We start from the raw sequence: 13,988 nt of genomic DNA, 5'->3' as shown, positions 1-13,988 counted from the left end.
GGTATTATATGATGTATTACCAATACCTTCCATTTGGAGGTATTAGTAATGCATAAGATATAATATCATGAGGTAAGTCTATGTAAAGACAAAAATATCCCTCAAATCATTTTAATTATTTTGTTTATTTTCTTGATTTTATGTTTTATATATGTACTAGTAAATTTATTTAAATAAATTAGCTTATAAATAATTTAGAGAGAGTTGTTTGTTACTAAATAAATCCAATACAAATTTGAAATGTGAGTTGTTTAACATTTGACTAATTAAACAGGCAAATATATCACTACATGACGTTTGTGTGGTTTTCTAATTATTTATATTTTGAACAATTTAAAAAATTACATACATATTAAAACTATAACTTGTAATTTGTATGTGTAAATGTAGATGGTTTATTCAATTTTATCATTGTTGACTGTCTTTTCGATTTTAAAAGTAGAGGGTTTATCTTTTTAAAATTGAAAATTGACATTTTGTGAGTGAATAATTTATTAAGATGACAATTATTTATGCTCAAATAATTCAAGTGAAACAATAGCAAACATGACAACAAAATTGTTCTTCTCATATCTAGTTAGAAGGCCACAAAAAAATAATATTGTCCGACAATTATCTACCTTGACCCAATTACATAATAATTCAAGGGTATAATTGGAAAGAAAATTTTTAAACTTTTTTAATCCAAACACAACATGAGGTGGGAAACAATGAACCAAACACTTGATAAAAATAACCTCCGCATTACTAATCCATGCACTACTAATCCCTGCATTACTAATCCTTACATTATTAATCCCTGCGTTTTTTATTTTTGTACCAAACGTGCCCTAAATGTATAAAAAATGACAACTTCCAGATTTGGAAATCATTTTCTTAGCCTTAAGGCACTAGATAAACCGACCAGTAGGCGCTAAACTTCCACCTTTCCATTCTAAGATAGGCTCATTCGTAACCTGGAAAGTGACCACTCAGGTTCGATAATCAATCAAAGCATAACAAGAATGAAGTCACTCCATCCCAAGAATGACATTGAAATCTATCATGTCTAACTCTACAAGATCAACTGGGTGGCTTTATGAGAAACTGAAACTGAGCAATTTCTATAGACTCATTTAGCAACAATAGAATCACTAACAAGAGTAGCAATAAAAAAAGGTTCTAAAAGAATTTCGGAACTGACATCAAACTTCATAGCCATATAAGGAGTCACAAAATACAATATAGCACCTGCATCAAGCACTGCATAAACATCAAACTGAAAGACTCGTGACTTACCAGTCACCATATCCAGTGAACCCTCGAGATCATGTCGAGTCCAACGAGCATATAATTTGTTCTAAACCAGAAGAAACAGCCTGTTGGGTCGAGCGACCAGAAGAAGCACTAGGTTGAACTTGACGACCATCCCTACCCTTGATAGCATGCGAAGGGCAATATATCAATTTGTGACCACTCTTACCACAAACATAGCAACTATCGATATCGGCTAAGCATCTCTCAATTTATGGAAATCTCTTGTCACACTTTTGGAAAGTGGGGAAATAAGATCCACTAGAACCACCTCCTTGAGGCTAAGGGTTAGACACTTTATCCTTGTTAAACAATTGAGCCAGATCACTAGATGAATTCAGACCAGAGCTTTTTTGCTGAAACTGAGAACATTCATTTCCATTGGACCTCGAGTGAGAGAAATCACCATTATTCGTTCTTTCCCTTTTTGAATCTCTAGCCCTCTCTTTAAGCTTTTCCTCCTCGATTTGTTGAGCATGATTCATCAAACTTGATATATCTGTATCTTTGATAAATATGGTGGTTCTATATTCTTTAACCACCATCTCAGACACACCCGAAACAAACTTACTCATTTGTCCCGAGAGTCAATAATCATTATTGGAGCATAGTTGGAAAATTAAGTGAACTTCAAAGAGTATTTCTTCACACTCGTGTATCCATGCCTCAAGTTGATGAATTCTTCCACCTTAGCCTCCCTTATCTCAATGGGAAATAATTGATCAAGAAACACCCCTTTGAACTTTTCCCAATCTAAGGGACCCAAATCCAATGCCCTTTTGTCCTTCCATTGAGTAAACCAAACTTGAGAAACCTATTTCAATTAATAAGTGGTCAAGTTCACCTTTTCCACTAGAGTCACTCCCATAATGTTCACGATCTTTTGAACCCGTTTGAAGAAACTTTTGTGGATCCTTATCCACTTTTGACCCACGAAATTCTAGAGGATTAATCCTCGTAAAGTCTCTAACCATTGTCCTCACCGTACCCATATTTGGGTTCACATGAGCTACAATTTTTCTATTAGCTTGTGTAACACCTCAAAAATTGGAAAGTCGAAAGAAAAGGAAAAATACTGATTTTTGGCACTAAGGCAGGTTCTACGAGTTCAACCTACGTGCCCTAGAAAGTGAATCATAGAACCCAGAGTTGAGTTTTGGAAGAAAATAATAATTAATTTTCTAAAGTTTGACCTATGAGTAGCCAAGACGAATCGTAGAAACTTGAACGAGTTGTAGATGGCTCTCGTGTAATGGATTCAAAGATTTGGCTTAAGACCTCAGTCCTACAGTAGGGTTTGACGGATCGTAGTTGGTCATAGGGTTGTCTCATAGAACTGATCTTGACGTAGTGAAAAATTGAAATTTAACTTGTGCTCTACGGAAGAGGTCTACGGATCGTAGAAGGAACGATGATACGTAGAAAGGTCTCATGGGAAAATGACAAATTTTTTTGGTTTTTGAAATTGGTTCTATGATTGACCAGTACAGACCATAGATCCAAATCGTAGGATTGTCTGATAGTTATTGCTTAAGGATATTTGAGTCTTTTCCTATGTATTAAATGCCTATACTATGTCGTTTTGACCTATATTTTAAGACCTATAACTACCCTTCCACCCTTAAAATTTCCCCAGCCCTCTCGTTCATTCAAATCGCCAATTCCCATCCACATTCATTCTCTCCAAATTCTCTCAAGTTCAAGATTAGAGTTTCAAACTTCAAGTCTCTAATTCCTCAATTGCTTTGGGGATTTGAATATCAAGGTATGCAGGGTTTCATCAATGAGTTCCATTCACTCATTGAGCCCTAAATATTCCTCGATTCTCAAAGTTCTATTTCATCAATGAGTTCCATTGACTCACTGAGCCCCAAATATTCCTCAATTCTCAAAGACAATTTCATCAATTTGATTAGGTTTTCATTCAATTCTTCATTAGTTCTAATTATGTTGATTCAATTGTTTGATTTTGATCTTATTATTATTATTATTATTTTGACTCAATTACATGATTTACAATTGATTTCACATGAACTTATACATTGATCATGATTTTTTTTACTATGAATCCTAAAAGACATAAATTTATGAAGAATCTTAAATCTATGAATGATGTTTTCATAAAGGCAATGTATGATTTATGAAAGACAGGTTTTATGATCTAGGTTGTTTTAAGATGAGCATCAATGAAATTGTAAAAGGATTTTCTCACACATTAAGGAATCATGGTTTGGTGAAAGGTTTTCTCACATGTTCTTGATTCAAGATTTAATGAGCTACTCTATGATATTTTAAGCATGGACTAGTAAATCAATTGTGTTATTACATGTATGATGTTATGTTTATGAAAATGACTATTCCATTGGGATTTAACTTAGCATTGGGAGAACTTTGAGCTGGAAACTCAAATAAGGTAGTCTGTAGTAGCAACCTCTAGTTCCAAACTACGTTCCCCCGTAGGATTACCTTGAATGACCTAGAAAGTGGATCACCATATAGCATATGATATGATAAGAATTTCTACCTTAGCACATAGACTCTCCCTTCTGGTTGTGGGAGTTACATCGGATTCTAGGTTATAACTCGCATGGTTTATTTTCGGTTAAAGCTAATCTCTCATAAAATGAACTAAGTTGTTCTAAAAGGTTTTATGAAGTTTTACTTATGCTTTTAAGATGCACTGACCATGTTCTTAATTTATGATGTTTCTTTAAAGGTTTTACTATACTTAGCTTGATCATGCATATCATGTTTTTGATTATGTCCCTTTATGATCATGTTTCATGTTTTATTGAATATCTCTCATACTAGTACATTTCATGTACTAATGTATACTTGTGCCTGCATTGTTTAATAATGTAGGGTGTGACGCTTCGTCCCATCCTTCTCATGGCTAGTTGATGATTGTTAAAGTTCGTAGAGTTGGTGAGTCCTCATGTTCAAAGGAACATGATGTGTTTGCTTCATTCTATTATATTTTAGTTTTTTGATATTGTACGTGGTGTACGGTTATGTCCCGGCCACTTGTTTTAATGTACTAGAATGGATTATCAAGACTTTGTTAGATTTTCCGCTTTTATGTTACAAGACTTCATTATCTTAGTTTTTATTTATTTTCTATTATGTCTTATATATGTATGTCATGTGGCTTGTGTAGGGCCTGTCGGGGTCTTATACGTTATGTCACATCTAGGGTGTACTTTGGCTCATGATGAACTTGTTATTCATAGCACAAGGTTTTAGAAAAGGTCATAGGATGTATGACAAGCCACGTTCAGTAGAGTCTTATCATAAGTGTGAAGCACGTCACATTTATGAATAAGAGACTATAAAGCGTTTAGGAAACTTCACTTCTTTCATTACTCTAAAGTCGTGTCATAGAGTCTATATCAATAAATATCATTCTCCTAAATTGTGTTTTATCCTTTTTAGGATATGGCCCCTCAAAGAGCATATGTGAGAAGGAATGTGGGCCATGATAGTGTGGAGCCAATGTTCCTCAAGCTCCGATTGATTCTTTGACTGAGTAAGTGACTCATGTCAAATTTTGAGCCATTTTTCATGTGTTGGCTCAAGCTATGACTGTCCAAGCTAATAGAGAGGTCATTGCTCCCGTAAACTTAATTTTGGGTACGACATCGACAAGGATAAGGGAATTCAGGAGGATGTATCCTTTGGAGTTTCATGGTTCCAAGGTTGATGAGGGTCCTCAAGAGTTCATTGATGAGGTATATAAGATAGTGGGAATTATGGGATTGTCTATGGTGGAGAAAGCGGAGTTGACCGCTTATCAACTCAAGGGTGTTGCTCAAGTTAGGTTTGAACAAAGAAAAAGTGAGAGGACCATTGATGTGGGTCCTCTTGATTAAGAGAAATTAAAGGGAGTTTTTCTTAATCGTTTCTTTCCTCCTGAGATGGGAGAAGCAAATGTGCTTGAGTTCATCAATCTCCGTCAAGGAAATATGAGTGTGAAAGAGTATGCTTTTAAGTTCACTCAATTGGTTAAGTATGCTCCAACTATGGTTGTCGACTCTAGGGAAAGGATGGGTAAGTTTGTATCAGGTGTTTTTTACTTAGTTATCAAAGAGTTTCGTACCTCTATATTGATCAAGGTGATGGATATCTCTCATTTGATGATACATTCCCAACAAATTGAAGTGAAAAAACTCAAGGAAAGGGTAAGAGAGTCTAAGAGAGCAAGGACCGATGATGGTGACTTTTTTCATTCTAAGTCTGGTAGACATGGGCATCCTCAGTTCCAATAAAAGTTTTCCGGTCAAGGTTTTCTAATATTCCGACCCCTAATTTCAGCAAAGATAGGGTGTCTAACCATATGCCTCAAGGAGGTGGTGGTAATGAATCTTCTATTCTTGTTTGCAAAAGGTCTGGTAAGAGTCACTCAAAAAAATGTTTAGCCGGTATAAATGGTTGCTTTGGTTGTGGAAAGAGTTCTCACAAAGTGAAAAATTGCTCGTTGCAAGCTAGCAAAGGTAAGAATGGTAGGAAAGCCCAGCCAAGTGATTTTGATTGGTTCTAATATGTCATGTCACATCTAGGGTGTACTTTGGGTCGTGACATCTTGTGTTGTCATAGATTGAGCCAACACTTGAAAATCGATTCTAAATTTAGCATGAGACACTTGCTCATCCAAAGATTGATCGGGGCTTGAGGAGCTTCGGGTTCCACATTATCGTTGACGTTCATTCTGAATGCAGATCTTTTTGGAGACATGTTTTGAAAATGCATAGAACAAAAGTTAGGAGGAAGACCCTTATAGAGTTCAACTCTATCGCATGACTTTGGAGTAATGTAAGAAGTGAAGTTTCTTAAACGTCTCATAGACTTCTATTCATAAATATGACGCGTTTCACACTGATGAATAAGACTAAAAAATGCGGCTTGTCAGACATCTATGAATATTTTTTAAATATGATGCTCTAAATATCAAGTTTATCACGACCCAAATTATCCCCTAGATGTGACATGACGAATAGAGTCCTGAAATACCTTAAACAAACCAGTTGATATAAGTATGATACTATGAGTACAACAAGTCTAACAACAAGCGTCTACTATCATAGGTGTGGCTAGAACAAGCCCTAGCTCACGAACAATTTGGGAACCGAAATGACATAAAGCAAAGAAAGACATGTGGTGGTAAGGTCCCCCAAACATGAGGACTTACCAAAATCCTAAATATCGTTGAACAATCCAACTAGCCACGATATGGAGGAATGTCAGATCCTATTTTATGAGACAATATAGGCACAAGAAGATGCATGTGTTGGTACATTTTGTACCGAGTATGAGAGAAGATGCATAAAACATAAACATGAAACATTTCAAGTTTAAAAATATGATAATGCATGACCAAGTAAAACATATCAAATCTTGATAAGATAAGTTCATAAATCATAAGACAGGTTCAATGCAATATTTGAAAGGTATAACATAGCTTAAATCATAGTAATTTGAGAAAATCATATCTTGTTGAGAAAATAATAATCTCTTGTGGGATGTTTACCGATAACCGACATAAACCATGTGATCTATAACATGGATTTTGGTGTCTGACTCTCACACCAAAAAGAGATTGTCCTACTTTCCAAGGTAAGGACTATGTTCTTAATCTTAGGTGGATCCACTAGCTAGAGTTAATTAAGATTAAGTCCTACGGGGGAACCTAGTTATGGACAAGGGGATTGCTGCTAAAGAACTCTGCCTCCACTAATGGGTGAGCCTTCATCCCAAAGTCCACTCACTGCTAAGTAAACTCTCAATAGAAAATAAGCATAATCATATCATAATAATAATACTTAAAAAAGTAAGAATCTAGTAACACCAATTCAATCATAAACTTCAAATTATAGAATAGCTCTTTTCAAAATCATGATTTCATCATACTTATAACGACACTTATCTAAAGAAGTCAAATCATGATCATTTTTTCATAATGAGAATACTCCAATTGGAAGAAACCTTTTCATAAAAAATATTAATACTTTTTTCTAAAAGCATTTTTGATTTATAAATTCTTCAATTCATAAAGCATGCATATATTTGAAACTTAGTTCATAATCAAAAAGTAGTCATATAACTTGAGTTTATATGGAAATCATTGAAAACATAAAATTTAGATCAAATCATGCATAATAAGATCAAATCATACAGAATAAGATCAAATATAATGAATTTAGGCATAAATAATTGAACCCATGAAAAGTCAAGCAAAACCCTAGAATTTGCATTGAAATAATAACTCAGCGGATGGAAAGGGATCCATTGATAAACTTACCACATATCTTTGATGACCTCAGCCTTGAGCTTAAAGGAGGACACTTGAAAGTTTGAAGAAACCCCTAGTCACCTTGAGAGAATCCTTCGGGAAGAAGACCTTGGGAGCTTTTGGGGGATTTTGAGAGAATGAAAGGGATCGACAAATTTGAAGAGTAAATTTAGTTATAGGACTTATGAATAATCTAGAAACGACATAGTTTAATTATTAAAATAGTAGAAAAAGACACAAATAACCCTTGAATTTAAAACTATTGGAGTGACCTACGGTCACCATGTACGATCCCTACAAGAGCTACGGACCGTATTGTTCATCTGTAGGCTAAGATGTTCTAGATCAAAAATTCAATCAAGAACCACAAGCCACTTCCTACAGTCTACAGACCTTTCCCCGGGTCGTAGGTCCTTTTCGTACAATCCTAGCCCATAAATATTTCACCAAGTTTGGGAACTCAACTATGGACCACTTCTTACGGGTTGTAGTTCCTTTTACAGATCGTCCTGTTGGTCTATGGGGCATTTTCAGAGACTCAAGATTTTCAACTTTTCCAAGGCTCTTCCTCGACTGCCCTCTTACGGACCATAGCACCTTGTACGGTCTGTAGGTGATACATGCACCAGTAACAAAAATTTAGAATTTCCTTTCCAACTCAACTTTCCAACTTCTGAGGTGTTATACCAGGTTGTGCTGGCACCTACTCTAACACCTAGACAAGAGAACCCTTTCACCCAAATTAAATTAGGGCATACAAAAAATAAATGAATCATAAATTAACATACAAAATGTTTATGAAATTACCATAAATTGATTTGAACCTCTAAAGTTATTTTACAAGATAACATCCTAACATCTTCAAAGAACTAGTCTAAACTAGTACAAGAGCTTCTAATATTACAATTTATAAAAAATATGAGACACGACTCCCACCTCAAGAAAAGAGGAGTAGAAGTTGTTGAAGATCATCACCGTCTTCACCTATGAAATATCACTTAATTCCTGCAACCAGACTATGCCAAGTGGCCTAGCAAGAGTACTCCAAGTCTCTGTCCAAAGGCTTTCACCATCCCAAATATAACACTTTGAACTCAACCTCCTACTTCATTTCGCTGCCATCTCTTATGCTTAGACATTCAACCCTCTTGCCATTCTAAGGCTTCCTAAGCCTACCTTTTATGTCCCCTTAAGGCTTCCCAAGCCTACGTGTTATGTCAAATAATAGCTTAACCCTTCTATCACATTAATATCTATGAATACAGGACCATCACTAGCCCTATCAACAAACTTACTGGTCCTTCTCAGTTTCTCATGCTAACTCCTTATCCCTTTTGGAACAATACATGAAACTGACGCCTTAGACCAACTAAATTATCTTGACTCACATCCACATTATCATATAAATTTTAAAAACACTAGACAACCATAACCAGTCCCAACACTTAACCCTGCGGTCATTTGTCTAACTTAGCAACCACCATTTCAATAAATCAACAATATCATAATAAACAGAAACATAATTTAGAAATAATTAAAGAATTGAGTCCCCATAAACTCAACCTAATAGTTAATAAAATTATAATCACAAGTACAACATAGTTCGAAATCCCAATCCTCACCGTGTATTCATATGCACAACGCGCAATACCATAAACAGCTGACAATCACATGTAACAACAATCACGAATACATAGACTCCAGTCACAATATCATGAAATCAACCAATACCCAAAATCAACTAATGCATGAAACATGTCCCACATGATTACAAATACACATACTTGGTCCTCTCATGGAACCACAAACTAAGTCATCCTTAGTTAGTGTACCGGCATGGTACCCGAGCCAACCATTGTTAGTATACTAGCGTGGTACCCGAGCCAACCATATATGGATATCCTCGTACCAAGTATGTTACTCGAGCCAACTGTTAGTATATACCAATCATGGTATCCAAGCCAACCATGGGGATATCCCCTACCGGCGTGGTACCCAAGCCAACCATCAATCACCACCAACATGCACAATCACAATCACAATGACCAACCACACTTGAAATCACAAGCAAATAAAACATGTTCATTCACATGGAGTAATTTCATATTCACCCTTTATTCCTGAACATGTATTACACAAGCATTTCATAGAGAACAATCAATATTAACACACACATACATATATACAACCATATACATATATCAATAGCCCAATACTGGACTCATTTTATGAGCACACGTTCGGTCCTCTTGACTACCACAAGTCCATAAATGGCTATAACCTAGAAATTTCATAACACTTAACATTAAAATTACAACCAAATCACCCTAACAAGGAAACTAAAGGTTAATAATCAAGAACTAGAAAACCCACCCCTAGTCATTATCTTTTTCCGCCTTAACAACAATAAATATCAACATATAACCATCCAAACTCTATGTCTGAAGTCATAGGCATGAAACCTATGTCAATTTATAAAATATCATGCAATTGGAAACAAGTCTAAAATACTCTGTAACGACCCGAGAGCACCCCCAAGTCGTTACCGGCGTATTCGACCTCTCGAAGGTCTTATACAATCCCTTAACATTCGTCATAGCATTATCATAGAAAAATAGCGGAAAATTTAAAACTTTTTCATAATATAACACAAGATATAAAAGTCACCTCATTAAACCTTTAATACAAAAATTGGAGTACTACGTCTCAAGGTAGCCATCTTAAAACATGACTACAACACAAGAGGGACACAGCCCTTACAATACAAAAGAAACTACTATCTAGTACATAGAACTTAAGGAAACTCTTTAACATAAAGGTCCTTGAATCTTTAAGGACACACCCGAACTTGGGAATAGTAAGCCAAGCTCATCACTTCTAGGAAAGGCCCTTTAGCCACCACCACCTACACTTGGTGTAAAAAGATGAAGAAGAATGGTGTTAGTACAAGAATGCACTAAGTATGATAACCATGCAAAACATGCTTTTAAAAGGACATTTAGTTGGAAACCATGCATCATGCCTTTTTAGAGAAACTTCAAGAACATTTAGTACAATAGGCACAATATAAACCACATACATCATCATACACATGGAAACCATTCATAATAGCACATAGAGCCACTTATAACATTTTAGGCACATTCAATGCATACAATACATTACCTTCCTCTTTATCTTAACTCCTTTCCTCAAGCAACCCTTAGGGAATACTTGGTGCAATGTATCACCTTAAGGTTACCAAGGGTGAACTTACATATAGCCTTCATCAATCCAACCACATATATTCATAGAGTCATAAGCACACCATAAGACATAGTCTTCACATAGGAACCATCACCTAAGACAACCCCCAAGTCACACTAGTGCAATGTGCAAGTAGCATCCCATAATACTACTCACACCAAGTGTTCCTAGGAAGCCACCATAGACTAGGCACATCATATTCAACAAGTCATAACATCTTCATTTAACATTAGACATAAGACCAACATACTTCATAACATCATATAAGGACTCATTCATTTACTACATCATTAGTCATAACCCATTTAGTTCATATCATAGGTAAACCACCCTCACAACCCCTTCACAAGCTCACTTGTGCAATGTACACATGGAGTCCCATACCCCCACATATACTAAGCAAACCCATTAAGAAGTCATAAGTGTAATTCACATGCATAATCATACTTCATGTCTTGACATAAGTAAAGTCAACCTTAACATGCTTTCATATTAACATACATAGACCATAGTCTTCATTACATAAAGAGCCTAATCATAACCTCCCTTAGAGTCCACTTGTGCAATGCATAAGTAGGGTCCATAGTCCTACCTACACTAAGTAACTCTTCAAGAAATCATGACTAGAGTTCATATTCTTATCTTAGTTCATTTCTTAACTTTCGGGAGACATTGCCATAACCGACATAGACCATGTGAGCTACATGGAATCCGGTGTTCTACTCTCACATCGAAAAGAGAGGGTACTACTTGCCAAGGTAGGACCTACATACATAATAGCTATCTAGTGGATCCACTAAGCTAAGAACTACGGGGGCACGTAGTTATGGAACTAGGAGATTGCTACTAGAAACCTTGACTTGCTAGGCGTGGAGGTTTCCATCTCATGAGACAACATCTATGTTGGGAACCTAAACTTGCTAAACGTGAAGGTTCTCTTGTGGGAAGTCGGACTTGCTAAACGTGAAGCCCCCACTTTCATTTTTCATGTTCGCTCGATGCTAAGCTCCAACTCCTTTTTTAAACATCTTTAAGCCTTTATTTAACATTAGTTCATAAAATAGACTTTAGGGACTTAATCCCTCATATCATATAGCTCAAAGGTTTCTAAGATGAGAATGACCTTTCACCATAGAACCTACATTATGTGAGAATGACCTTTCACATAGTCATACCATATTCATAACATAGTCTAGTTTAGAGCACAATTGAGGAAACCTTTCAAGAGACTCACTTTCACTAGATTATCATAAACCTTATTTATTCATTCATTCATGTGTGTGTACATATGTGAGAAAGCTTTTCACATAAACACCTTTATCCAACACATATTCATACCTTGCTAAGCATACACTTTGCATGCATAATAAGATGTAAGGGTGCCTATAAGAGTTAACCTTTCAATAGACACCATAACACATTATATTCATAGCTATACATGTAGAGTGTATGTGCATTTTGGTCCTCATAATGACATAATAGCAACAACATTGATATTGAGTGCACTTCCCTTCAAGGGATCACAACATATTCACAATGTCCCCCAACTCATGAGCAATTCATAAATAAAGCCTTTAGTGATTCTAGACCACACACCCACACTTCATCATAGGAGACAAGGACACATTCAACATTGAATATGTACTCCTAACATGTATATGATCACACATTCATATAGAGGTCATATAGGTAGGGGTCAAATAGGTAGGGGTCAAATAGGTAGGGGTCATTCCACAATAGTACTTAACATAATCAACCATGTAGACCACACCTTATCCCTAACATTATCATTCACATTATACTCCTCATCATCAACACAGTTTACACATCATGCTAGCATTGAGGATTTCATACATAACCTTCATAGCAAAACTTCATAAACATATGCATCATAATCATCAATTCACTTCACATCTATTGCCTTCAAGGCCATGATCTCATCATGCATAGATATACAAGAAGTAAACACTGCCACCATAAGTGGACCAAACCACACAACATCAATTCTCATACTATAGACTAGAAGTTAGGTCAACTTACCAATTCTCCAAGCAATGATCACCATGGATCAATCCTCAACAATTCATAATCAATTGGCATAGATAGCAATAGGAATCAACAATGTAATTCACTAACATAAACATAATCTAAGTACAATTCTATAAACAAAGGGATCAACCGATAACTTTGCCCATAAGGCCATAATTCTCAACTCATCAATATATCAACAATTCAACATTAATAAGTATAGATAATCATAGGAAACATCAATACAATCTAATCTAAACATAATTTCATCCATAGGGATCATATTCACAAAGACCCACATCATAGGCCAATTTTCGAGAATTTGGGGATCATGGGTTCTTCAAGAATTCCTTTAAAAATTATCTTAAAAACCTTGATTCCACATTAATTCATCAATAGAATGATATAGAAAATCGTTTGACAAGGGACCCATGTTTAGATTGAAAATTGGGAATTTTGGTCTTTGAATCACTTTTGAAAATCTTTGATAGAACTCCTTGAATGAGAGGTTATTCAAGAATCAGGAGTTACCATACCTTAATTATTGAAGACCCATGAAATTGAAGAAGAAATCAGTTGAAAACCCATCTTCTAGCTTGAGCTTCATCAGGGTCTTTAACGGAGTTTTTGAGAGAATCTCTTTCTTTGAGAGGGAAGGGTCAATTTGAAGAATGGGTCTAATTCTAGGTTTTGGGGTTTTAACCAACTTAAAATACCCTAAAATAGGTAGAATAACCGTTTATAATAATTCCCCAAAGTACCCAAACCACCCCTCACTTAGTTGGACCTTTTAAACAAGTCAAACTTGAGTTTTATTTACGTAGATTTCGTCAAGAAACAAGTCCGCGACGCGGGGGTGCTCCCACAAGTTTCTGGAAATTAAATTTCGAGATAGAAGAGTCTGCGACACGTTCGTGACGCGGACCAAAACTTTGGCCTATGGTGGAGCTAGTCCGCGACGCGGACATGCTCCCTCCATGAGCATTTTCAAGCTGCCTTGACAGCTTGTTTGGCCAAGGGTTGGGGTCCTCCTCGGGAACCCTTAGGGTGGTCCCGGGGAGTCGTACTCAAACGTTTTGACCCTAAAAACATTTATTGAAACACTTGGGTCACCTCCACTGATTTTAGACTCCAA

General features: G+C 36.0%; 1 protein-coding gene across 1 annotated transcript; it reads left to right on the top strand.

Moving 5' to 3' along the window:
* Positions 1-4,871: 4,871 nt before the first annotated feature.
* On the top strand, positions 4,872-5,830 carry LOC125856302 (uncharacterized). Its single transcript, XM_049535815.1, has 2 exons — positions 4,872-5,105; positions 5,534-5,830. Exons 1-2 carry the CDS (start codon positions 4,872-4,874, stop codon positions 5,828-5,830), a joined length of 531 nt encoding a protein of 176 aa, XP_049391772.1.
* The last annotated feature ends 8,158 nt before the right edge of the window (positions 5,831-13,988 follow it).

This window comes from Solanum stenotomum, chromosome 2, assembly GCF_019186545.1.
Source record: "Solanum stenotomum isolate F172 chromosome 2, ASM1918654v1, whole genome shotgun sequence".
In the NCBI taxonomy this organism is placed as follows: Eukaryota; Viridiplantae; Streptophyta; class Magnoliopsida; order Solanales; family Solanaceae; genus Solanum; species Solanum stenotomum.
This window is presented reverse-complemented; position numbering and strand designations above follow the sequence as displayed.